Source organism: Eucyclogobius newberryi, unplaced genomic scaffold, assembly GCF_026437365.1.
Source record: "Eucyclogobius newberryi isolate DKJ021-1_F unplaced genomic scaffold, fEucNew1.0.hap1 SCAF_3, whole genome shotgun sequence".
Lineage (NCBI taxonomy): Eukaryota > Metazoa > Chordata > Actinopteri > Gobiiformes > Gobiidae > Eucyclogobius > Eucyclogobius newberryi.
This window is the reverse complement of record NW_027315945.1, coordinates 5964957-5992890: the sequence shown is the minus strand read 5'-3', so window position 1 is coordinate 5992890 and position 27934 is coordinate 5964957. Positions and strand designations below refer to the sequence as shown.

At 39.4% G+C, this 27934-nt stretch overlaps 1 protein-coding gene across 3 annotated transcripts in view; it reads right to left on the bottom strand.

Moving 5' to 3' along the window:
* Positions 1 to 23203, bottom strand: part of LOC140373583 (glucocorticoid-induced transcript 1 protein-like) — a 64204-nt gene extending 41001 nt beyond the window's left edge. For all 3 annotated transcript variants that reach the window (XM_072460159.1, XM_072460160.1, XM_072460161.1), the window contains exons 1-2: positions 22538 to 23203; positions 6314 to 6459 (exon numbers count right to left, since the gene is read on the bottom strand). In XM_072460159.1, coding sequence (XP_072316260.1) covers positions 6314 to 6459; positions 22538 to 22874 — 483 coding nt within the window. In that variant the 5' untranslated portion in view covers positions 22875 to 23203. The remainder of the gene's footprint in view (positions 1 to 6313; positions 6460 to 22537) is intronic.
* Positions 23204 to 27934: the final 4731 nt, after the last annotated feature.

The window sequence follows — 27934 nt, the reverse complement described above, 5'->3', positions numbered from 1 at the left end:
GGCAGGCTGTTCCAGAGCCTGGGCCCCGCCACAGCGAAAGCTCGGTCCCCTCTGCTATTTAGCTTTGACCTGGGCACAGCTGACAGGAGGACCACATGGTATGAACAGGAACATGGTGGGACAATAACTACTGCAAATAACAGGGAGCCAGACCATTTAGAGACTTAAAAATTATGAGCAACATTTTAAATTGTATTCTCTCAATAAGTGGAAGCCAATGCAGTGATGCCAGGACTGCAGTAAAGTGTTGGCGACGCCTTGTACCTGTGAGCAGCCGGGCCGCCGCATTGCAACTGCAAATGTTGTCCCACGTGGTCCTGTGCCTCTGTCACCGTAGACCCCCGGTATTCAGACCCCTTTAAATTTGGAACTGTTTCATTGCAGCCATTTGCTAAAATCTGAAACGTTTATTTTATCTCTCATTAATGTAGACTCAGCACCTCATCTTGACAGAAAAAAAAACAGAAATGAAGACATTTTTGAAAATGTATTAAAAAAGAGAAACTGAAATATCACATGGTCGTAAGTATTCAGACCCTTTGCTCAGTATTGAGTAGAAGCACCATTTTGAGCTAGTACAGCCATGAGTCTTCTTGGGAATTATGAAGTTTTTCACACCTGGATTTGGGAATGCTCTGCCATTCTTCCTTGCAAATCCTTTCCAGTTCCATCAGGTTGGATGGTGAATGTTGGTGGACAGCCATTTTAATCTCTACAGAGATGCTCAATTGGGTTTAGGTCAGGGCTCTGGCTGGGCCAGTCAAAAATTATCACAGACTTCTTCCAAAGCCACTCCTTTGTTATTTTAGCTGGGTGCTTAGGGTCATTGTGAAGGTTGCATAAATTGGCAGAAAAGGAAGCAGAGACTTCATGTGAGAAGAGAGTAGGAACAGCTTGATTAGCAACTGTCAGAATAGTGTAGTATAGTAAACATGAGCAGAGAGCGAAAAGATAGAATAGCTTAAGCCAGAATGATAATGAATGGTAAAGAACCAGCGCATTGAAGATGGTACATTGATAGGGGGACATGGGTGTTTGAGGGCTATCCTCGAGGCCCTGTGGTTAGAGCCTATCCTGTGTCATATGTGCTAGTAGTGAAGCTACACTTGTATGACTACAGTTAAGTTAGGTAACTTGGATTTAGCTGTAGGTTGTAGCTGTAGGTTGTAGCTGTAGGCTGTAAATAAATAATACTACTTTCAGTGAGTAAAAAATATAGTGTCTGTTATCATTAAACACACATTGTGCGTTGTTTGTAACGTTATAAGCCTTCAAATGTGATCTTTACTTTGGCATCTCATGTTTAAGAACTTCAAATAATGTATGTATTAAAAGCCACACATGAATTTCTATCAGTGAGAAAGGCAGGATTATCAGGATAATCAGGATTAATGTTAGTACACCATCTCCTGGCAGCAGAGGGAATTATCATGGCAAAATAAACAGAAGTTCACTTGCCCCGACGAGCTACTGTAAGCTCGGGGTGCTCAATTCTAGAAAATATAATAATCACAATTATGTTTGTCATAATTGTAATCATGATTATTCAAATATATTATTATTTCTTTTTCAAACAATCCAAATTAAGTTTTTTCTTTCCCTATTGGCTATAAGATAAAAAAAAGAATTGTTTATCAAAACATTTTAATTAAGTATTTCTCTGTCTTCTTACACATCTAAAAGAGTATTTAACTTATTAGTTTGCCCATTTTAGTTTGCCATTTACATGAACCTATTATAAATTGATAATTATTTGAATAAAATGTGGGATTATTTGATTAACTCTGTTGATCAGTAGTTCTCTAATTAAAGACTGCAGCGGTAGTGACAGAGGGTTCTATTTCTGTGTTGTGTTTTTTATCACAATGAAAGTTTTAAAGCAGGTGAAAATAATAACCGTAGCACATCAGCTAAATGTTGGCATCGCTTCGTGCTCTTAGCTCCAGGACAAACTTAACGAGGACAAAAAGCCTGCACTCCTCTGCGTGGATACGCGTGGTATTAGTTTGGAATTTTAGGAATATTTAGCTAAATCTGCCTTTCAAAAAGAGAACTCTGAAAAGTTTTAAAAGAATCTAAAGCTATGTCTGGGCTCGTGCTGTCGCGTCCACTGACTGTGTATTCACATCTCGCGTGTAAACACTTTTCTGAAAACTCAAATGTGAACAAAAGATAAGTCCTGGATAGAATGCTTCCTGTGGGTCACTGATGTGGACAGCTCCAGTCCAGAGAATAGGCTGGACCTCTTATATGTACTGTCAATGGGCAGGACACAGCAGGGGAGGAGGAGCGAGGTAGCGGGCAGCTCTGTGTGCACGCAGTGAAGACGTTATTAGTGTCATTCATTATCATACCCTAATGTAAGCACACAGGGGTAATGAATGCGATTTGAGGGAGAAATGCTGTCTGAGAAATTAGTCTGGTGATGATTTATGAACTTGAAAACAGCACAAGAGATCTCTCAAACTCTAACTGTGACCAAATCTGGGAAATGTTAGTGTTTTTGTGGGCAGAAAACCTCGTAAACTGGATTCATGAAACTAGCGTGAATGAAGCCAAATACAACTCCAAGTATGTTTTTGAAGAGGGAACGATGTTAAACATGTATTAAAGATCAGAAAAAGTATATTTTTCATTATATATGTCCATTGGGTTTTCACATAAATGTAAATTTAATGGAGTACATTCTGGTTTGTGGTGGCCCAGCGTTCATTGCAACGTCGCTTTTTGATCCTTCAATGTCAGCTCTTTCCATCATTGTGAAGCAGAATTCACCAAGCATTGTTCACCCACTAATAGGGAACGTGAACTGGGATTAGACCGTTGTGAGTCAGGTTAGCTTTAACCTACTGGTGATGTATTGTTGCAATAGCATAACTGCATAACAACCCATGATTTCCTCAGTTTGCTTTGACACAAACACATTTCCTTCCTCTACAAACACTGTACACATTCACTTTGGGTAGGTCAGGGACATAATCCTCCTGCCTGTGCGAGTGTGTGGCGGGCGTCTCCAAGGCCTCATTAGCATATGTATAGAACCCGTGCTCGTGTCTGGAGCACAAAGGCGCAGGACCAGGTGGTGAGCAGAGCAGGGGCACTGGGAGGGACAGGTGCAGGCAGCTTCACCTCTGCAGAGGGCCACGTTACAGCGCTCTCACTGCTGCAACCACACAAAGGAGGTTGGGGTTCCTTTGTCGCAGTCTCTTGTTTTGTGAAAGCTGCTCTGGGTTTAGGCAAAGTGTGCAGCAGGAAATGGTGCACACGTACTGTAGAGCGAGACTTTTTTTGTTTAACTGAGTATAGGGGAGCATCTGGCTCATAGCTGCTCTGCAAATACAGTTTTACACAGTCTTTTGACTTGTAGTAAAGTGTTCATTATTCAAGGAATTATATCTTCCAGCTTTTTACCATCTAAAACATAGCCAAAATTAAAAGTATAGTGTCTAAACCAGACGTATCTATGTATTTGTCTTAAGTAGGTTAGACTACTATAAAGGCCTGCTCACTGGCCTCTCCAAATAAGTTATCAATCACCTGCAGTACCGCTCTGTTCTTGACCAGAACCAGGAAGTACGATCACATTAGTCCTGTGCTCAGGTCTCTGCACTGGCTCCCTGTGGCTCAGAGAATAGACTTTAAAGCAGCTTTGCTTGTGTACAAGTCTCTCCATGGTACATCTCAGGACATGTCAGTGCCATATGAACCATCTTAAACTCTGAGGGCCTCAGGGACCAGCCTCCTGCTGGAGCCCGGAGTCTGGACTGTGCAGTTGCCCTTCGAGATAACCGCTGTTGTGATTTTGGGCGTTGGGACATGGGGATTAAACTTTTCAGTTTTATAGCGCTAAATTCTGAAGTGAGAGAGGCCGCTACTCTGACAATGTTCAAATATAGGCTAAAAACAGTTCTGTTTAGCCGTGCATATGACAGCATATGAAAGGAAAGGGTTTCAATGGCACTCTTCTTCTGATTATTATATTTATCGGAATGTATTGTGATTTTAATGCATCTTGTTACGTAAATAACTTTACTGCGGATGCACTGATATCGCCCAGAATTGGCCGATATTCATGTCATTGAGTAATATTGGTTTCAGTCCAAAACCACAGATGTCAGTCAGTAAGGTTACTCCTTGGTAAAGAGTTAACTCTGTCATTCCTTCAGAAACAGGAAGAAAAGCTCTGCAAAGAGGCTTTCTGCTGCTATATTCTCACAGAACAGACTGTAAAGTTCTGATTCAAAAGAGCCAGAAATTACTTTTAAAAAGCTCTAGAAATGTTTTCATTAAATATAAGTGCGACAAAATGAGAGTGTGTGATTAGAGACTGTCGCTGCTGCTGTTACAGAAGCATTTTAGCCATATTCTTTTTCATTGTTCAATTGTTAGTTTTCTTCAAAGTGCAAATTTCACAATATGGTCAGAACTACACAGCCTGGTGGGATAATGAAAGATAATATTTTCAATTAAGTTATTTTATTTTTGTAATGCCCACAATCACAGCAGCAGTTGCCTCAAAGGGCGATCTAAAAAATAAGCATTTATGTACAAGCGTGCTTGTATTTCCTGAGAAATTAATAGATCCAAAGTACCAGTTTGTAGTCTCCTTTTCTTCCTTACCGCTTGTTGTCTTGGCGAAACCAAACCAAATCTGGGACTTCATAGTAGCAGGGTTTTTCACAGTCTCTTTCCGACTTTCCTCTCTAATCTATTTTTTGTTCTTAGCAAACGCCACATACGGCTGTTGCTGTTAATGCGAGTGTGTAAACCTTGTAGTGTGCGATCAAACGGATGCTCTTGCGGTGAAACGGCACCAAGGATCATGGGATATGTAGACATCTTCATTTTTTCCACTGAGGCGAACTCATAACTACTTTTTGATGCAAATACCTTGAATACCAAGAGCAGATGACAGTATTGTGGCAACTTTGCTACCGTGATATCACCAATATCGTTACATCTCAAATTAGCAGCTGCTAATGATGCCTACGATCCTAGCACTACATGACTACTTTTTGCGTGGCAATCAAAAATATTTGAATAGATTGTAAAAACTTTGTAAGAACTGAATTCTACAGGCCCAGAGATTTAAAATTAGGTATGGCATGTCCATTTATTTTGTGAGTTGTAAAAAGTGTGGAGGCTTTTGGAAAGTGCTACTTGCCATCTTTCGCACAGTAATTTAATGTAAAATAAACTACTGCATTCGGAGTTTATTCCAATCAGTATCGTGAAAACAGGGCCGATTACAATCCTTATGACGATATTGATACCAGTATTGGTATACAGTATACAATAAAGGAATATCTTATCTTATCTTATCTTATTGATCTAATCACTAATTGATGCTTTTGGTAAAATTTAAAGGATTGCGCATATTCAATAGTCTTTTGAATCAACTAGTCAACCCTAAATTGAGCGCTTTAACAATCCCAGCCTTCAGGCACATGTGGCATTAAACACTGAGAGAATAAAAACAAACGTTCCTGTCTGAACAGATCCCTGAAGGTGACGGCGTACGTGAGATTTGACTTATGAAATAATGTCTACCATCAGGTTCAGGTCTTGACATTCACTTTACTGGCACACTGGCCTCAGAGGAAGTTACAAGCATAACAAGTTTAAATGTCAGTTTTGGTCATCTTTACCTTTTACTTGTCAATGCCAATATCCATTGGTTTCAAGAATGGAAAAAAGGATGAACAATTAGGACCGTTGCCATAGCAATTAACAATTTAAAACAAAAAACACGTATATAGGCTCCAAAACATTTTTTTTTTTTTTTAGTTTAAATGTTCAGGCAGTAAATGTTCAGCGTCTTTGCCTATTTCACCATCTCTTTATGTAATGCATTGGGTTTGAATATGTCTCATGATGCACAATAAACAGGGTACAACTAATGCTAACATGTGCTAGCTTTGTTTTGCTAAGCATGTGGGCTCAATATACACTGAACAAAAATATAAACGTAACCCTTTTGTTTTTGCACCATTTTTTTTTTTTTTTTTTTTTTAGAAAAGGTTATATACCTTTGATTCAGCTCATGAAAAATGAGAGCAAAAACAAAAGTGAATGTAATAAGGTAATAAAGTAGCATCAGTGGTAATAGTAGTATCAGTGGGAATAGTTTATCACAAGATCAAGTTAGCGTTTGGCGATAAATTATTGTTTTCTTCTTATATCTGTTTTTGTCCGTCTTGTTGTCGCCTAAGTCTTGTATCCAGTTCCACTTAGTACAATGGATTATATTAGATAAAAGAGAATCGTTAATTTCACGGATAAATGATAAGTAAATGATATGATAGTCAATTACTTGTGTGGCCTTGTCTTTCATAGAAGAGGGGTAAGGTCCGTGTGTGTCCCGGGGCCATTGTCCTGTGAGGTATGGTCCTGTGATGGCATCTAGAGAAGACGTCCGTCGAATCGCACTGCAACTCCGGAGCGGGAATTTGGACCGTTCTGCAAAAAAGCATGTATGATTTAGACAAAGACATGATAAGCACGGAATTTTATACTCCTAATGCAATAATTATGTATATATATCTTAAATAAATAAATTATATATATATATATATATTATATATATATATATATATATATATATATATATATATATATATATATATATATATATATATATATATATATATATATATATATATATATATACTGCCAGGTGCCATTGTGCACAGAGCCAATTATTTCTTTTTTTAAAGTAAATGTAACATCACTACACAACCTCACCTCAGCTCAAACTTGCACTTTCCCTACTTGTACTTAGTAAATTGTCAATAAAGTTGCAAATGTCCCCCATCAGTGCACTGGAGTTGCATCAAGAATTATGATGACATATTTTGTATCAAGTATCTACTGTCTTGAAAAAATATGATTACATAAGAATCCAGGTGATTTCAATGGTCAAAGAGAAGAGAAGCGGTCGTGAGGGAGCATACGTGAGCAGAGCAGTTAGAGCAGGCTGTTAAAGACACCACCGCCCACAGAACAGTCATAAACAAGGGAGCACAATGAACTGAGAGGGGCATGTGCACTCGGCATTCCTGCACTGACATGCACAAACTACACGCAAAAACATTATTTCAAATATCCTGCATTTCACACTTAAGCCATGGCATCTTAATCAGCTTAAAAACAGTAATAGCATTGAAAATTTTTAAAGTCTGTGTTGAGCAGTGTGTTGGCAGAAATCACTGAAATAGTCAATATGTTGCTTCAGTCTGGGTAATTCCCAAGGGCCTTAAAAACAACAGTTATTAAACCTCTCCTAAAGAAAAGTGTTCTTGATGCCACACAGGCTTTTAGCTAGAGGGCCGTCTTCCCGTTTTTTGGACGGGGTATTTTGACATGTGGACGGGCATTTTCGAGCCCAAGGACGGTGTAATTTTTATTAATACATTTTAGAAAAGGGAATATCATCATTAAATTGGGCCGGGAAGCGTTTGATGATAGTCCGCCATGACAGTTTACTGTTTACAAGTGAAAATTTGCATGCTGCGCGCTGATTGGTCGACAAAGTTTGTGTGCTCTGATTGGCTGCCGAGCCCTGGTGTAGAAAATGCCGAAGCTCCACGTTTGCCGAACCTCAAATACCATGTAAAATACGGCGCGATACGCCGCTCCTAAGTGGCAGAGTGTGATCCGGACGGCTGAGAGGCGCAGGCGGCGCGAGAGTATGGAAAGTCAATATGATATGAGAGGCGTGCGGCCGCCTCTCTAGATCGCCGTGTAGGCGCCTCCGCGTTAAAAGAGCCGCTTTATTTTGTAAAAGCGTCGAAAAAAAGGTCGTGATACACATATTGGCTTTCCATAGTTTTTTTAAGCCCTCGGACAAAATTATTTGGACGGGCTGTTTTCAAATCCTAGCTAAAAGCCTGATGCCACAGTAATGAATAATTACCAGCCCATATCAAACTTGCCAACCTACCAACAGCTAAACAACCACTCTTTTGACCTTTTCCAGTCAGGTTTCAGATCACAGCATAGTACAGACACTACTCTCATTAAAGTGACAAATGACATCTGTCTGAACAGTGACGTGTGTCTCAGTGTCTCAGTGTCTTAGGCCTTTTGGAGCTCAGTGCGGCTTTTGACACTGTCTAGAGGACTGGGTGGCCTTAACTGGAACTGCCCCATTGGTTCAGGTTCTATCTGGAAGACAGGAAGTACTTGGTTGAGATTGGTAACTGTGTCTCAGAGCCCAGGGGTCAGTCCTGGGACCTTTTCTTTTCAAACTAGACATGCTGCCGTAAGGTCAGTTCATGCAGATTACACTCAGATCTATGTCTCGCTGACGGAAGGTGAATATGTACCAGTGGATTCACTCTGTCACTGCATCCAACAGATTAGTATGTGGATGCAAAATAACTCTGTCCAGCTAAACTAGAAGTAATTGTTTTTGGCCAACAAAAACAAAGAGAAAATATCAGGTGCCTTCTGTCTCTTGCTCTGAGACATTCAAATCAAGTGAAAAATTTAGGAGTAACATTGGACCCAGATTTGAACTTAAACATAAAAGTTTTCCAAAGTGTCTGAAACAGAAGACTTGAAGAGACACATACGTATTTCTTTCCAGTATCCTGAGAATTGATTTTAAAGCAGCTCTGCTTGTGTACAAGTCTCTCCATGGCCAAGCACCAAATGACATCTCTGGCATGTTGGTGCCAAACGAACCATCTCGGACTCTGAGGACCTCAGGGACCGGCCTAATGTCAAAATGTGCAAAATGTGGAGTCAGCGTTTCAACATTATTCAGCTATTCAGTGGGTGTGTCTGAGGGTAAGGGAAAATAGGAATTTTCAAAGCAATGGTGTCTTGAGTGCAGGAGAATAAAGATGACGCAAACATGCATGAATCACTCTAAATACAACTTAACGACTTAACCAAAGGGGAAAACACTTTAATGTTAAAATGACTTTTAAGCTCATGGCTCCAGCCAACAGTGGGAACAATTCCTGCTTTTCACAGCGGCTTATGTTTAACATCCCCAGAATCAACACCGAACTGGGCAGAACAGCATTTTCATATGCAGCGCCCTTTGGAACTCTATTGAAAACTCTCGCAGCTAGTGGAACTGATTCCCCTGACTTTCTTATTCTATTTTTAGGATTTTTATGGCCCATAGGCTTTATTAAACAGGACAGCTCAGTGTGAACTGGGGATGAAAGAGAGAAGGGAGGACATGTAGTCAGAGCCGGGATTCAAACTCACAACACGGCGGCCGGCCGCTTTGACTTTGAGTTTGACTATTTGACTTTCCTGGTAATCCATGTGGGCCGCTCACATGTGCTGGTTTTTCACATTTTTAAGCAGTAAAATTCAGGTACAGTGCCTTCAAACTCTATTCGACATTTTAGACTGCAAATGTCACTAAAATGTAGTGAACGCAATTCAATTACAGATTTAGCTTATTTGTCCCCAGTTTGACCATTTCAGTTTAAAATTGTACTTACTTGTTGGACATGGGCAGCAAATATGACATGACAGGTAGAGGTAATTTCACGACTGTTACCTAACAACCATATTATAAATAATCAATATAAATTACACAATATTTATGATTTGAAAAACAATGTTAATATTATAATATAATATAATAACACATTTGTCTTGTTGAATGATTGTTTAAAATGTGAGAAAAGTGTAAAAGTGTAAATTGTTTTAAATGTCATGTCGCATTTGGATGACATCACTGTTTTAGATCCCAACTTTTATTTTTCACAATTTCTTCACAAACTGCAATTTAATGGAAGAAAAACTATTTACCACATGTTCTATCCTACGGAACTAAGTCATAATTAGACAAACATTAGAATATGTTATATAGATTTAAAGTCTTTATGCAGTAAAAGTAGTTTAGTTTAGCTTTAATCCTGTTTTAGTCAGAACTGGTCTAGGGCCAATATGCCATTCAAGAGTTTGTAAATGAACCAATCACCAATATGATTAGAGTTTAATTCTGCCAATTAAAATCCACTAGAACACTTTTTTATTGACTTTGTGATCCCAGACAAAGGGGAAATTTGCATTTATTTCACATTGTCTAATCATTGTTTAGTTTTTTGTTTTGTTTCCTTTTGCAAATGAGACAGTACTCACTGTTCAGTGCAATCAGAATGATTAGGTCACATATTTTAGGTTGACTGTATTTGCACGCTCTATATTCAATATTTGGAAGTAGAAGGTGATTCAGTGCTGCTTTCATTTCCCCTTGCAGCGAAGGCTGAGTATGTCTAAAATTGCTTATTTCCTGTGAACGTCTCCTGAAGAGCATCTCTAGAGGCCTCTGTCTTTGCTGGTGGAATCCATAGGCTTCTCACCCAAGCTTTTCTCTCAAATCGGCCCTCCAGTCTCCACAAAAGAAAGACTGCTACTTTTTTCACCAATATTGATATAGGCCGAGAGGAAAGTGTGCTTATTTTCCAAATTGCTCTTTCCACTTTCCAAACCAGAATAATCTCCCCCAGATGAGAAAAAAAAGAAGAGTGTGAACTGTGTACAAGGCCAAGACACCAAACCCACACGTCTGCCAATTACAGGCTGAGCAGAGGATTTGCGTCTGAATATTAAAGGAATATTTGGAAGCAGGCGCTTGGATTGTAGTCCAGAGTTTCCTCAAGCCGGCAGTGGAAGGATACATGGGCGGTTTATGAACTGGATAGCAGGAGCCAATGTAAAAACAAACATGTGGTGCAGATCAGTAAACCATAGTAGAGCAGCTTCCTGTGGGGATGTACAAGGCTGCAGGACGCAGCCTCGGGAAAACAGACCATATATAGATATTCTACAGACATGGCTTTGATTTTAAACTCTGCCATGTTATGACTTTTTGTTTAGAGTAATCCCGCTGCTTATAAAGGCTCCCGTGCTGAAAACTAGGGCTGGGAATCACAGGGTCCCTCACATTTCGATGCGATACACGATAAATGGCGATACATGCGATAATCGATATATTGCTAATGATATTCTACGATATCTCACTGTTTTTTCAAGAACCCGATACATTTTAACATGTTTCTTTGTTAAACCACAACCTGCACAAACTGAAAATGGAATACACCCATTTTAATAATCAAAACAGTCAAAATGTCAAATGATTTGCTTAAAAAAGTTTCCTTTCTTTAAACAAGCAACACAATTGTAGTGCAGTCACAAAATAATTTAAAAAATTATACAAAAAATTACTGATGGCAATATATCGATACAGCAGCCCACAATATCGATACTGTATCACCAAATATAGTATCTCGATATATCGATATTTTGGCACACCCCTACTCAAAACTCATGGCCCCTTCATTCGCAATAAGTATCCGTCCGCGGTATTGAAAAAGCAGCATGGTTTCTTTAAATTGTAATTGTTTGTCCATTTTATATATTATGCTTTAATAAAAGTTAGCATTAGCTTTGAGACACAATGAGCTAGTCAGTGCACTGCTGTGCACAGATCCCTTTTATTCCCTTAAATGTATATTCTTTTCTCAGCCATTTGGTAGATACCTTTATTTATTTATGAATTTGTTCATTTGAGTTAATTTGAATAAAACCTTAGTCCACAAAAACAGAAACGGGCAAATGTTGCTGCCAGTAGTGGCTCCTTCTATCAGCTATCAAAACTACAATTGGGGTTCAAACATTGCTGTCTAAAAGAAAGAGGAATATGTGAAAATGAACAATGTGAAATCAAAAGAGTCTCTTGACTTTATTGACTCTTGTTTCGTGACGCACTTCTACCTAACCCTTGGTCTGAAGTGTGCATCTGAATTTGCTTTGTTTGAAGGGTTTTGCAGCCCATCGCCTTAGCCCGGCCCCTCACTACTAAAGAGAAATGGGACAATCCTTTGTCTCTCGTGAACGCACAAAATGAAGAAGTAGGGCTGAGGCAAAGGGCTAAGGGGTAGAATTGGGATTGGGCCCAATTAATTTGTGTGCATTGCAGTAATTAATATGCCTACATTTCTACAATTAAAGCCTCTTTTCCCCACTCATTATCAGTCCAGTAAATACGAATACAGCCATAATAAATGTACAGTAGCCAATGAGAGAACAGGGGCAATGTAACTAAAGTGAACAAAAGAAACAAAGCATCAAAATGGACAAATTTAAAAAACTCAAACCTCAGATCACAACTCTTCACAGATAATCTTCATTTTAATCCTGACTTCAACACATCCGTAGTGAATATAATCCAGCATGTTGTATTTGACAACAGCAGTAGTAGCATGTGTGCTAGCAGATGAGAACCTGCTCCACACTGACACATTGATAAAAAAAATAAGTCCTATGTTATCACTGGTGTGATCAGTGCTTTTATTCTTGAGTTAGTAGCTTAGTTCAGAGTTCAGAGCGCTGCCTTAGTCAGAGCCATTAATGGTCAGAGCGCACACAAACAGGTGCGTCACTCTTTAGCTGCACTAAGGCATCTCAGACGCACATCAAGCTACTGCAGAGACATGGTGCTGGGAAATCAATCTCAGACACCTGTGCCCAAGTTTGCCAGTTAAGTCATATTAAAAGGAAAAACTACTGAAGAAGGACGTTCCACATTATAAAGTAGACCACAATTTGCAAGCAATATGGTAAAGAAAAAGGATCTCTCTAGTGCCTAAAAGCGTGAAATAGTTGAATGCCTTGGACAAGGTATGGAAACCTTAGATATTTCACCAAAACGTAAGCGTGATCATCGTACTATTAAGAGATTTGTAGCTGATTCAGAGTACACATGGATTTGTGCTGATAAAGGCACAATGTGGAAGGTTTCTGTCAGACAAACACATTGAGAGCAGCTGCTAAAATGCCATTACAAAGCAGCAAACAGGTATTTGAAGCTGCTGGTGCCTCTGGAGTCTCGCGAACATCAAGGTGTCGGATCCTCCAGAGGCTTGCAGTGCTGCATAAACCCATAATCAATGCTCACAAGCAGAAACGGCTCCAGTGAGTCCAGAAATACATGAAGACTCATTTTTAAACAGTCTTGTTCACTAATAAGTGCCATGCAACCCTGGATGGCCCAGATGGATGGAATAGTGGATGGTTGGTGGACGTCCACCATGTCATTTATATTGACTAAAGGGCCCAAAACCGGGCCGCAGGCCGCCCGCTACTGGGCCCAAGAGGCAAAATTGATATTTTAAAATGTACTTTATTTTTGTTTTAGTCTATTGCTATGCCATCAGTAATAAGGCAATTACAAAATATTTAGAACATGGGTTTGAACACATTTCATGCTGTTGTTACTGGCCCTGCCCCCTTCAACTGGTCCCTGGAAAAAAAATCTGATTGTATCAGTTGGGGGCCGAAGCTTTAAAAAATGCCCAGGTGGAATATCCGCCAATATATCAGTCGCGCGGGGCAAACTGTCCCACTATTTAGTTAAAAATCTGCCTAATTCTTCAAGAGGACCTCTGAGCTGTGAGAACCTGGTGAGCCCAGATTTCCAAGATGTAGACTCAAATGTTTGTGAGAACGTAACCATGACATTGACCTCTTTTCTGGAAATGAATGAACACTTAACCAAACGTGGTATATGAAGATTTATCGACCAAATAATTAAACAGATATATGAATTTGGAATATGCAAATAAGTCGATAACAGATGGAAACGCAAGACATGATTGTTCTAGATCTATCTAGGTGTGTGTTAGAGTTAATTCTATGATGATATTTTCAGCCAGCCTGTGAAGTACATTATACGAACAGAACCAGAAGCTGTGATCCTGAGAAGATGGTCCTGTGTGGAGTCCAAAAGCCTGCGTGTTGTCAACTCAGGGGTCACAAAGCATACGATCCCCACGCTGGCCAGAGCAGGACTGCTCTGCATTCTCCTTGGCTCTGAGGCGATCCTCAGAAAAAGGGCCGTTGCACTGATTCACCGATGAGGCTGGTCTGAAAAGGCTGTCCTGTAGGGCTGTGTTAAAAATATCGATACGGCGATATATCGTCACGGACTCGTATCGATATCGAGTCACAGTATCAATATTTTTTTAGATTAATTTTTTTTTTTTTTTTTTTGTGGCCCCTAGGATTTAAACGAGGTGGAATAGTACTTTTGATCTGCTGTTTGTGCTGCACTGTTGAGGCGAGAAGGAGCTGTGGACTTGAAGCTGATCTGTGCAGAAGATGCTGCTGCAGCATGCTCAGACCATGAATCATGCAATACTTTACTAGAATGTGTTCCATATATTTCTATTTGGATCAGTTGGTTGGATGTATGACGTTATTAGAGCAGAATGGATTTATAAATAAGTGCTTTGTGGATATTTTCTTTTCCAGAGTAAAAACATTACCCATTCGGTGAATTTTTAAGACCTTTTTTCAAAAATATATCGGGATACGTATCGTAATGAGGGAATTGTATCAGAATATACAAGTATCGGGATACGTATCGTATCGTGACCCCTGTATTGGGATGCGTATCGTATCGCAAGGGTCTTGGCAATACCCAGCCCTACTGTCCTGGACTTGAAAAGTTGCAAAAAAGGTCCTTTGTTTGAGTTTAAGCTGTGGCCGCCACATGCATTGATTGTGATTGTTAATGTGCTACATGCGTCGCCGCTTGTTAAAGGGGCGGGTTCAGTGTGGTTTCTTGTCTGGGGTCTGGGTTGCACTTTGGTTTGGGTGTAAATATGAATGAAATAGCTTAAGCGTTGTGTTGTGGTGTGATGTATTTGGCATTTATTTCAGTGGGTTAATGTGCAATATATATATTTATACATCTAAGTAAATACTAAGTCAAAGTAATATTGCTTAATTGCTGCATTCATTGATTGGAGTTTATATTTTGTATTAGTATTTTGTATTTGTATTCTACAGTTGTTAAATATGGTCTGGTGTTTAATGCTGCTAATATGATGTATTATCTTGATGTGATGTGTAAAATATTTTCATATTCTTTTTGATTGCTTGATAATGGTTCTAGTTGACTTTTATGCAAGTTTTTGTAACACTGTTATTTTACACTCTTACTTAATTATTTACACTGGTGTATTGTCTGTTTGAAGGTTTTTACCTGACTTTTGATGCCAATTGGTCTGCAACATTAAAGAGTGGAAATGTGTCTAAAGGCAAAACATTGTATCAGATGGAACGGCTGCTTTGACCCTTGACCCAGACTGACTCTGTCAACAATACTCAACATGCTCTTGTTCAGAAGTTGTTACTCAAGTAAAACACATGAATGTGTGTTAACTGTTACGCTATAGTTTAGCAGCTAGCTAGTAGCTAGTGATTTGTAAGTTGTAACTTCTGTTAATAAACAGTGAATAAACCAGACAAGTTGAGTTTATTTCACTCTGCAGTTAAGCCTTGTGTTTGATAGTCGTCCTTGTTCAAGTGTCTTCAACTTAATTGAGCCAAGTTGCTTGTGTTATGTTGTTACATTATGCAAATATGGCATGGGTTTAGGTATGGACTCATTAGGCCCGGACCTGAACCTGAACCTCTGGATTCGAATCCGGACCTGAACCTGAACGTGGGTTTAGGTATGAATCCCTAGTAAGACACCTTTATCTCTTTCTTTGTAACTAGTTACAGCCAGTACTGGCCTGCTAACCGCTACCCCACATATTTGCATTGGTCAGTCATGTGTTATAAGTTATATTCATTACACACACAACTTATTCCGCTTTTGTGCTTCAGCTGCAAACACTGTCTACTAAGCTCTTTCGGTCAACTGACTAATCTTCCTCTAACCTCTTTCTCCTTTTTTTATTTTCTTTTTTTTCATGGTATAGCTAACAAGCAAATATCTATAGATTGGTCTCCAGGTGCTACACAGCAGTCACTCACTGCTTCTGACAGGTTACAGTAGCAGCATTGAGGAATGGGTCAAATGCAGAGGACAATGTTTCTCATCTGTGCCTATGATCCTTCCAACCACCAATCACAAAGCCATTTCCTGCCAATAGACAACAATGGTTGGAGCGGGGATTGAACTGCCAGTCTTTCGAGTTTGTGGGTGAACTTCTGCTGCCAATTTGTGGATTATTAAATCTATGCATAAACTATATTGTAATCATATATGTTCTCCATTGATCAGATTGGACTGACTTGATGACTGTTATCATTGGCCTCATGGGCCTCTCCCTCAATCCTGTGCATGGGCCGCCACCCAGGGTTAGAGGATGGAGACCTGAAGGCTTCCACTGGGCTGGAAAACCAACAGCAAGCAAGCACTAGGCCAACACCATAAGAGTGTCCGGCCTCTGAGTCTGCTGCTGGTCTGCGCTGGAAGAGTTTGTTTCCTGGCTTACATGGTACACTGGTCAAGGTTGGAGGTCATCTCATTCAAAGGGCAGAGGAATGTGAAGATACACGCACTTTCTACCATGTTGTATTTAGGCCTGTCACAATAATTACCATATGGACTAATCATTTGGTAAGTAAAAAAATGCTCAATGACATTTTCAGGACCCGAACCTCTGTCACAAAACATTGGATTAGGGCTGCAACAAATGCTTGGTGTAATCAATTAAAATCAATTGTAAAAATACTCAATTTGGTCATTGATTAGTTGTCTAATAGAAAAACAGCAGCACATTTAGCCCTTAAATTGGCCCCCAAAGTGTGGCGGTAGTGAGCAATTTGATGGTGTGATCTACCAGTAGAATAGTACTGCACTCACTTTCACTCAGTTTCAACAAAAAAGGGTTAGGGTTAGACAGGAGAAGACAGCCAAATGTTTGGAAGAAGCAATAAGTAAAACATGAGGAGGGATACGCAAACAACTGTGGGAACACTTTGCACTAAATACAAAAAAGACTTGACTGATTTATCCAGAGGAAAATTATACTGGGGAAATGTCTCCACCCATCTTTTGGGATGCTTCCAAAGCAGTCTTGAGAGGACAATTATAGCCATAGCCTCCGAAAAAAAGAAACAAAGGAAGAAAAGGATGGTTTAAGGAAAACCATCCAAAAAGGGGTGTCCTAAAATGCTACAAGAAATTAAAAAGATAATAGTTAAGAAAATGCTCTTTACCAAACAAAGATATTATGAGAGTGGATGAAAATGTTCTATATTACTATCTTGGAAACTTAAAAAACAACAAGCTGAAAGAACATTTTTTTTTTATTGTTCTATAAAAAACTTTTCAAAATTTCCAGACGATAAAGAAGACAATATAAATTCCTTTCTGGGCACCCTCAATTTGCCTGTTATGTCAGAAGAACAAAATAAAAATTAGGTGCTGAAATAACAGTTTTGTAAATACAAGGTACTATCAAAAGATTAAAAAGAACAATAAATCTCCGGGGAGCAATGGGTTCACCTCAGACTGATATAAAGCTTCAGGGGCCATCCGTTTTGACATGGGGAGAAAATAAACCATCCCTAAAACGGTGCGGGGAGTACTTCGGGTGCGGGGAATACTTCGGGTGCGGGGGAGCGCTGCCGTGGCCAGCGCGGGGAGCGGGTGCCGCCGTGGCCAGCGCGAGGGGCGGGCGCGGCAAGCGGGGCACGGCGAGCGGGGCGGGGCGCGGCGAGCGGGGCGTGGCGCGGAGAGCGGGGCGCGGAGAGCGGGGCGCGGAGAGCGGGGCGCGGAGAGCGGGGCGCGGAGAGCGGGGCGCGGCGCCTCAAAACTCCTGCCATGAACACGATCAGCAGATACCGTTTGCGTGTGCTTTTGGTGGCGGGGAAAAAGGCCAAAACAAAGAAATGGTTGACACAAAAATCTAAAATCAAGGACTGGACTGACATTGTGACTGATATAAAACGTATAGAAAATATGACATTCAGACTTAATTTTGAAATGGACACATTTGACTGACTTTGGACTAAATGGACTATTTTCATTTAAATGTTTTTGATTTTGTTTGTATTTTTGTCTAATCGATGAATAGTTATGTTTTCATTTAATTTATTCTCCCTGGTTGTTTTGTGTTCTGTTCTTTTTGTGTTGAGTGGTTGTTTTATCTTTTGTCCATAAAACTGGAAAACAAAATAACAAAATAATTATGGACGGGTTGAAATTTTCATTGTAGGTGCTAGAGCTGGGTTGAAAAAAATCGATTTTCCGATTTTTAATCGATTCGCATATTAATGACCGATTATCGATTCGTACGACCAAAGATCAATTTTGTTTTAATTATTTATTTATTTTAAATTGTTAAAAAAAAATCATTATTTTTTTTTAATTTTTGAAAAAACAAATTGAAAAATGCTCAAAGTTTACATTTTATACTTCCAGTTTCAGTACTGGCAGTGTGTGAGCAGTTTTTAAATGAAAATGCTTTTGGTAGCAACCGCTTTTGGGTGAATTCTTAATTATTTTCAAGCATAATAATAATGCACTGGTTAGTGTCCCAGTAGAATCCACTGTTGCAGATGTCGTCACCTCAATGATGTCCTCCATTTATTGTGCTGAATTATCTTTCTTGAAGGTAGATTGACCCTTAACCTTTTCATCAGTCTTCCATCAGTAACTACCAATACTTGTAAGATTTGCTGTTTAATATTGATATAATACTAGTTTTAATATGTTGCTTCTCTATACATGAAGTGAAGGAAACGGTTCAAATACATTTTTCATTTTTAATAACATTAACCCCCGGATCCAATCGAAATCGGATCGAATCGGAAATCAGATCGAAATTGGATCAAATCGGATGGGATCTGAGAATATCGGAAAAAATCTATTTTGAAACACAAAAATCGGAATCGAATCGATTCTTGAAATTTGAATTGAAACCCTTGTAACTTTGTAGGGTCTTCAAATACTTACTTTCCTCACTGTAAAAAAATGTAATGTTTGTAGGCAACTTATAAAAGGTGTGCCAGGTTCTATTCATTTCAAATTGGGTTTATTAAGGCAACATCTGCTGTTATTCTGCCTCTTAACAGTTAATTTTAAGGCTGAAAGTATGTTTGCACAATATTCTTTTTTAATAGACTTGATTGACAACTACAAAGTGAATTCAAGAGCTTAAAGGTGTGGTTAGCCTAATTAATGCATGACACAGTAATTAATATGTGTAAATTCTTACCATTATCGCCCCCTGTAACGAATCATTTACATATCAATGTGGGTCCAGTTAACATGCCATACAGCCATAATAACATAAACATACAGACAATTGCATTTTCACTACTTTCAGAGCACAGAACAAAGTTTTTTCATAATGGTAAAGCTAAAAGACATCAGCATGCTACACTATGACCTTACAATAGACCTGTAATGGACAGATTTCAGGGCTCAGAATAAAGCGGTATTGCATCGCAAAATGCTACGCAATTTCTCTTATTCATCAGAAAAAAAGTGTTGTTTTATCGCAGCTTTTGCAATACAAAAATTCGTGTTCAGTTGTATAACCAAAGCGCCTAAAAAGCACTGATCATTCGTCAATTGATCGTCAACAATGGCATGACACAATGTAGGATGCTGGGTTGACTTGACAAGGTCCCTCTGCTGAGTGGGAGGAGCCACCGGGAGAGCGGGAGGAGCCACCGGGAGAGCGGAGGCGACGAGGGGCTTTGACGAGCGCCGCGTCTCGCTAATCTCACGAACATAATTGTGTTACACATAGAAATTGTTGTTACTGCGACTTATAGTCCGGAAAATACGGTAGATCATTTGAAACAGTTTGCAGCAGTCCAAACTTATTTCACACTTTCCGAATGCATTCCTGGCATCATAATTATTCACAGTGATAATCGCAGAAAAATATTCAAATATATATTATAATCTGGACCTGTTTTGAAAAAACAAGACAATTCGACTTTCATCCAAAAAAGTGATTCTCTCTGTGCTGTGCAGTGGTCAGTGGTTGAGTTCGATTCCTGACACCGACTATTTATTACATGTCCTCCCTTCTCTCTTATCCCCCATTTCTCTTTCCTGTCAATAAAGCCTGCGGACACAAAATCTCAATCTGCGGACCTGGTCTGAGAACTGAGATATTTATCCTACTCTGGGCAGCGTAAGCCCTGCCCTCAGGGAGGGGCTGCCTGATAATAGCATGTCTTGTTAAAAAAAATGTTTACACTGTCTAAGTTTCACCTTAAACTACTTTTCTGTAATCAGCCATGACAATCCTATTTTGCTGACTGCAGTTCCCTCTTCACTGACGAGTACCTGATTAGCACAACTGGTCTGTAATATTTCTTAACCAGGGCTTCCAACTTCAGCCCAATACATAATGGGATATCTCAGTTCAAAACCAACACAATTGAGTCACTGAGTCCATTTTACAATGTTTGCTGTTGTAAAGTTACTATAATGGGTTTAAAAATAATATTGGAACCAGTATCCATTGATATCATTATCCATATTGTTATCGGAACTGAAAAAGCTGGATAAATGTAAACTTTTGGGTTAGAAGGTGAATATCTCCATCAACTAAGCCACAATCTTCTACCAATATGTAGAGTAATTGATCTAACCTCTTGTTATGAATGTTAGAATGAAGGAACTGAAAAGCCAAGCTCCTTGAAGTCCAGCACTCAAATTCCATTTGCACTGCTATCAGGGCTGGGACAACATGCTTTTATCACGATACGATCACGTTATATAAGGCTCAATACAATATGTATTGCGATTTGATTAGGGCTGTTGCTGTAATATTGCAGTGCGGCTTTACGATCAATAAAACCACAAAAGGGCTCAAGTGGCCAAGGTAACCGACTTTAAATTAATCTCGTCAACGAGTCAATAAATGCACAGCGCAAGTGTGAACAAACAGCACCATGTTTCACTACACTGACCCAAACGAAGCACAGTGTATCAGCTCACCGATAAAGAACTGAAGGTCCAGTATTGTCCTTATTTCCACACAAAAACACACAAAGTCTGCGCACTGCGCGTGCATCCACGGCATGGTCTGTTGTCGGCATTGAAGTCAAAACGGACATGATCAACGCTTGGATTAATGTACACACGCATACTGTCACTTATGCCTGCAGTTATTTTTGTTGCTATTATTCAAGTATAACCTCAATGTACATGTATTATTATACCGCAAACTGCGTGCTGAAGCAAGCAAAGTTATGCAAGGGAACTGGTTTAACCGTGACAGTCCATTTGATATTAATAAATATTGCAATAGTTATTAATACTACAATCCAAAATGAGTCTGGCATTGTAAAAGTTAAAATGCACATTAATGGCTAGGGTTATAATTAGGGATGAACTATTAATTGCATTTGTGATTTACATAGCGATATCACAAAATGTGATTACTAATCGCAGAAGCACGTGATTCTAGCCCTTTCAGAAGCCACACGTGCATTTGGAGTTAAACGGAGCGGCTCCACCTGCGGCCCTTGCAGCTCTGAGTGCAGTCACTGTTTGTAGCTTTATTGTTTTACGTTCTGCGAGTCCCAACTCCTTCCGAGTGGTTGTGCTTCACTTTTCTTTGTGTTCAGGTGTGCCATGCATGTGAAATCAAGCTGATCTGGTGACAATATCAGCCTTTATAACATTGTTTCATAGGAGCCATACTGAGCGATGTAAGCCCGAGATCTCGCACTGACTCTCTTTTCTAAATAAGTCGAACTTGCTCAGCTAATGTTTGCTTTGGCGAGTTACACATCTGACAAATAAAGGCCTATATCTGCATTTATATCCTTTTCTATTACGCTTATTCCATATTCTCAGAAGTGTGAGCTATGGCGATCAATTTTTTCAAACAATATTGCAATGTTATGGCAATTATTTTCACTGGATTAAAATAGAGCACAAAATCCTTTTTATTCTTTTCTTTTCCTTCATAGTGGCAGCATTATAAAGACTGATATTTTAACTACATTACCACACCTGAACCACTTGGAGAAAAATGAAGCACAAGCATGTGGAAGCATGGAAACAATGAAGCTGCAGACTGCAGACAGCTGCACTCACAGGGCTGTACAAATCTCCTGCCTCTGCGATTATCTAACCGTGGTACGTAATATTGTGATATAATAGCAAATATAATGAATTGTTCCGCTTTAGTCACTACCACATATACATGTAACATAAAAGCATTTGAAAGTTGATCATATACTTAGTTGTACATGTCACTACAACTGTGAAAGCAGTAAAGCACTGCAGCTCAAGGTGTCATTACGATACAACAAAATCACATGACACTATAATGCAAAATGATACATTGTTCAAGCCTAACTGATATAATATGATATAAACATTACTACTGAATCAGTTACCACTGAAACAGTCCAAATGTGTCCCTTTACAACTTCAATAATTTCCAAATCCATGAACAGCCAACTTTGTCAAGAGAATGAGTTTCAAACTACTTTGCAACTCCCACTGTTTAATTACCGGCAGATTGATTTGCTCTGTATGGCAGTAATGATAGAAATAGGACAATTACACTGCATTATTATGTGGAGATTTTGATCTTGCACTTACAGCCATTGTGCCATTACTACTAATAGTTTGCATATAGTGACAATAGAAAACAGCATGGACGTGCTGGGCTTAAGCCTGAAGCCCTCCCTGGGGCAATGTGTTATAATGAGTTTTGATGTGTGTGTGAAGCGATCATTAACATGTAGTATACAGTTACATTAGAGTGTCCAGTATTACCTCTAGACACTGGAGAGACAGGAGGACAGATGGACTCCTTATATTCAGGGGACAGTCTCTGCTGCTTGTGGGGCTTATTCTCTGGGCTTAGCGTGGGACTGGAGGGGGGACTGGAGCCCCTGCTGTTGGTGGTGACCCCGGGGACAGACTGTAGCCACGGGGGGCTGGCCTGACCTCCACAGAGGAGCTGGTAGGGCACTAAGGCGCGCATGGGGTGCAGCCGGCAGCTGCTGTTGTTGAAGGAGCCCGGGGAGCCCGCATTGCTGCGCCTCACCCGGGGCTGCTGCTGCTGTGGCTGCTGCTGCTGCTGCGGCTGAGAGTTGCTTGGTGCAGACATCCTCTGGAACGGGTCGCAATCCCTTATGCAGCAACAAAAAGTTTATGAGAGAGCCACAGCCGATGCGGTATGGGAAGCACTTTGACAAAACATTAGCGTGTTAGCCAAAGAAAAAGGTTAGCTTCCTTTATTTCATCTCATGCAATCGAAGAACCAAAACCAAAAAGTATCCAACGCATCTTCTTTCTTGTCAAACTTACCTGCCTAGACGAAAAACATGATGTCTTCAGTCCTACACACTTTGTTACAGCCCTTAAATGTACAAGTAATACTTTTAAAACAACTCTTCTGTGTTCTTGCCAGGCGGACTCGCTCCTCTGCGCATTCATGCTAAATGACAGTTGTTTCGACTGCACTTCGGCTGCTGTCGGGAGGCGGGACTAGGGTGGGACACGCGCGCGCCTCTCAGCTTCTCATTGGACAGCGGAGTTATGCAGTAACTCTGTTCATTGGTGCAGAGGTTTTTTAAGGCTCACGCCCAACCAATCGTGTCTTAAAATCCATTTCTTGACGGCTTATACGCACATGGGCTTACAAATACACATCACTACATTTATCAGAGTTAGAATAAGATCGACATCTGTAATGGTATAGGCTTGAGAGCAGAACATTATGTAAATATTGTAGGCTCACTTCACTGAAATATTAAAAGAGTTTCTAAATCTCTTTATTATGATTATGGAACAAACACGTTCCACTTTCCAAAATATTTCCATTATCAGCGTATTTGTGCATTCCTGAACCAAACATTAGCTATTTATATTGCTGTATAACCCAGTATTAACAATGGCAAATATGATGTTGTGGAAAAAGACTGATAAAAAGACCTTTGTAGAGCCATAAAATCAGCCACTCCGGCCAATTTTGACCAGAATATGGCCTCACACTGTGTCAAATTATAATCACAAATGCATGTTGAATCCTCCCTCGTCTCATGAGGGTCCTGGTCCAGTGTCAACTCCTCCTCCCTCCTACGTGGTATGACTTGGGGGTGGGAATTCTTTTTTTAAAATGATCCCAATAACAATATTCAGATTTCAATAAAAAATGGATCCCGATAACAATATTCAGATTCAAATAAATCGCAAAAATGCATCAAAACACTTTACCCTTGTTTGGGAGATTACCTTAGACGATAGAGATTTCTGTTTATTTTTAGGTTATTTTAAATAGTTTTTATCATTATATTTTGCATATCTCCAAACCAAAAATTGCAATATTATACATTTTTCAATAAATCTCACACCTATAGATACGACCATTTCCCATGGTTAAGTAAGTATTTGTTTGTATTTTATCTATATACTTTTTATTTCAATATTTGAATAACAGAAAAACACAAAAAAAGAAAAAGAGAAAAAAAAACGTCACATTTGGTCTGTCAAAACTCTGACAAATGTGTCTATTTTCACACAGCAGGTGAAAAGGGAAAGAAAATGTACATTTAAAGATGTCAATTTGAATCTTCTCCTATTCACATAAAAGTGAGAAAGAAATGTTATGTTTTTATCTTCAAATCAAATCAATTTATTTTTGTAAGGCCCAAAATCACAACAGTTGCCTCTGAGGGCCACAGGGAGAAATGAATCAACAATGTCTGTGGTGGCGATGAAGTCAGACAATGTCTGTGGTGGCGAGGGACGATGTCCCAGGGTCCTCTGTCCTTAAACTTTCCTTCTCGGCCAGGAAAAACTACAAAAAAAAAAGAACCTCTTTGGGAAAAAAGCGTAGAAACCTGGAGGAGTTCCAGTGAAGGAGAGATCCGACTCTCACAGACGGACAGACGGACACAAGGAGACTGGAGCTGGACCCACTCTTCAGGCAGAAGAGGGACCGTCTGAGTCGAGCTGGACCCACTCTTCAGGCAGAAGAGGGACCGTCTGAGTCGAGCTGGACCCACTCTTCAGGCAGATGAGGGACCGTCCACCAGGAGAGGGACATCTGGGTCCACAGGTCCTCAGGAGTGAGAGAAAGAAAAGAAGGCGGTGAACAGTTTGCAAGTGGAATCAAAAAATAAATATTGTTTGATAGCATAAGTAGTCAGAAGAAGAGGATAGTGCTCAAGCTGTCATACTTCCCCCAGCATAGTTACTCCTAGGGCAGCGTAGCTGAAGCTGTGGGTTTATCTTTCTGTTCCTAACTAGTCTGACCATAAGCGATTTCGAAGAGGAACGTTTTAAGCCTGGACTTAAATGAAGAGACTGTGTCAGCATATTTAACATGGGTCGGGAGCTGATTCCATAACACAGGAGCTTGGTAGCTAAACGCTCTACCTCCTACTGTACTTTTAGAGACTCTTGGCACCACCAGAAGGCCAGCATTCTGAGAGCGAAGAGCTCTGTTTGGATGATATGGTTCTATAGCATCTTTGAGGTAGGATGGGGCCATGTCATTTATGGCTTTGTAGGTCAAGAGTAGAATTTTAAATTTGATTTTAAACTCGACGGGGAGCCAGTGAAGAGACTTCAGCACTGGCGTAATGTGCTCTCTTCTTTTTGTTATAAGGCAGGGCTATTCAACACAAATTCCGGAATCTAGATGTTTACTGGTTTAATATTATCATGTTAGTGTTCATGACTTCGTGCCTCTCCCGCCAACCCTCTTCTTATTATTATTCTAATTTATCTCCTAGATGGAGTTATCAAGGCCCAGGAGCCTACAGCCCTCATCGCCAGAAACCCCAAAATGGCATCCATTTCTTTACATTCGTGTTCATGTTTCTCGTATGCCAATAAACACTTTGCATCGTACCAGGGGTTGTGGTACTTGCTAGTGAAGCAATGTTAGTAAATCATGTTGTTTGTTATTTCTCATAAATATCTTATCAGTTGTTATTTTACTGTATCAAGTAATCAAAACAGTATTAGGGATATTTTGTGCGACCCAAAATGTTGTTACAGTAGCGTTGTGCACCTCTGGCCCAGAGGCCTTGGTCTGCCGAAAAATCTGGCTCTTGGGAAAATAAAGTTGAATAGCCCTGATGTAAGGTTTTCATGTCAAAATAAGCCATTTTATTTGTAAAAAAGTTGTACCTACTTGAGACTTTTTTAAATTAAATTTCCAAAATTGAAAACACAGCAACAAACAGCAACAGCAAGAACGACAAAACAAGACCGGAGAGAACAAAATAAATAAAAGAAAAGAAAGAAAGAAAAAGTACACAAAGTCCAAAATGAATGTCCCAAAATCGGTCGAATTTGTCCATTTTCAAATTAAGACAATCAGTCCAGTCCTTGATTGTTGGTGCAGTTTGTCTCATCCATTTCTTTGTGATGCCTTCGCCAAGTATACACCAAAGGTATCCATTTATTGTGTCCGTTGCAGGGGTTTTGAGGCCCAGATACAGAGTTGGGATGGCAAATGATGTCAACATCAGTCTGGAATGCATTTTGTCATGTCCAAAAACTTCAATGAATTGTATTTTGTGAAAGAGCAATACAAAGCTGCACATGGCTATTAAGTGAAACGAAATTTATACATGATTTCCAGATTTTAAAAACAAGAAGGAAAAAAAATATGAAACGTGCAGCATGAAAAGGTATTCAGCCCTGTTTTTCCTGAGTGGAACCAATGTGTTGCTGAATCAAAAAATCAAAAAAATGTAATCTATAAGTGTTCAAAGCAGGTAGAAACACAGCCCAAAAGACTCTGTAATTGTAGCAAAAGGCAGTTCCACAGAGCATGGACTAAATACTGTTTGCCACAGCAGTTTTGATTTATTTATTTTATTTATTATCTAGAAATCATGTTTACTTTTTTTAACGTCATAATTGTATGCCCCTTTGTTTTGCTCTTTCACAAAAAATGCCAATACAATTTATTTAAATTTGTGGTTGCGATATGACTAAATATGGAAAAGTTCCAGGGGTATGGATATTTTTGCAAGCCAATGTATATAATACAGAGCCAGGCCATTCTAAAAGAGCTACAACACTTCCACACAGAAAGAAATTAAATATAAGGTATCAAAATAACCTTTTGAACTCTGAATTTGAAAGCAACCAAAATATTCTTCATCAATTATATGAATTAATTTATTTATTTATTCATTATGTGAATCAATTAAACACATGGATCTTTTTAATTTGAAAGTGCACTACTTAATGTTAGAGAGTGATTTTTATAGAGTCCAAGGGCACCTGCTTGTCTCCAATGAGTTGTTATTGCTTTGCCTGGAATGTTCCACAGAGTCACAGAGTGGTGATTCCACAAGGCAAAGTTACAGCTCAGATCTTTAGAGCGGCAACTCCACTCACAGTAAGAAAGCATGTTTTTCAAGGAATTTTCTAGCAATAGGCAGAGGTGGGTGGACTAGCCAAAATTGTATTCAAGTAAGAGTAAGGTTATTTCAAACTAAAACTTTGTTAATAATAATAATAATGAAAATAAGACAAGTAAAAGTACAAATTAGTGATGAGAAAAAAACCTCTCAGGGAAGATTAAAAAAGTATTTGGAGAAATTACTAGTACTTTATGGATGGAAAAAACAAATAATGCACAGAATCTGGTATTTTCAAAAGACAGAGCAGACAAAAATGAGAAACTAAATAATATCTGAAGGAGAGTCTAATATCTGAAGTTTTTGTCACTTAGATTTACTCACAGTGGGAAGAGGAGCCAACATGTTTACTCAAGTAACTCAAATACAACATGTTTACTCAAGTTACTCAAATACAGTAAATGTAACAGAGTACTACCCACCTCTGGCAATAAAACACCTAATTAACGTTAATGTCATACTGTGTAAAATAACTGGTAAAGCAATAGCATGTCTAAGTTAAGCTAACCACAAAAGTTACACAGTGCAACATTTACTTGATGATCTTTTAACCTTGTAACAGTGTTTAGATTAGTTTACCCAAAGTTATATTTTGAATGATGTTTGAGTAATCCTGTATTGTCCTGTGTCGGCGTGCTCGTTTATGAAAGAAAGGGCAAGAATCAGAAAAGTTAGAATGAATCAAATGTTTAATCCCTGCCAGTACAATTCTAATGCAGATCAACAGAGCGCTTACCAAATATAATGTGACGGCGACTTACACGGGCCGGTCCGGAAGCGC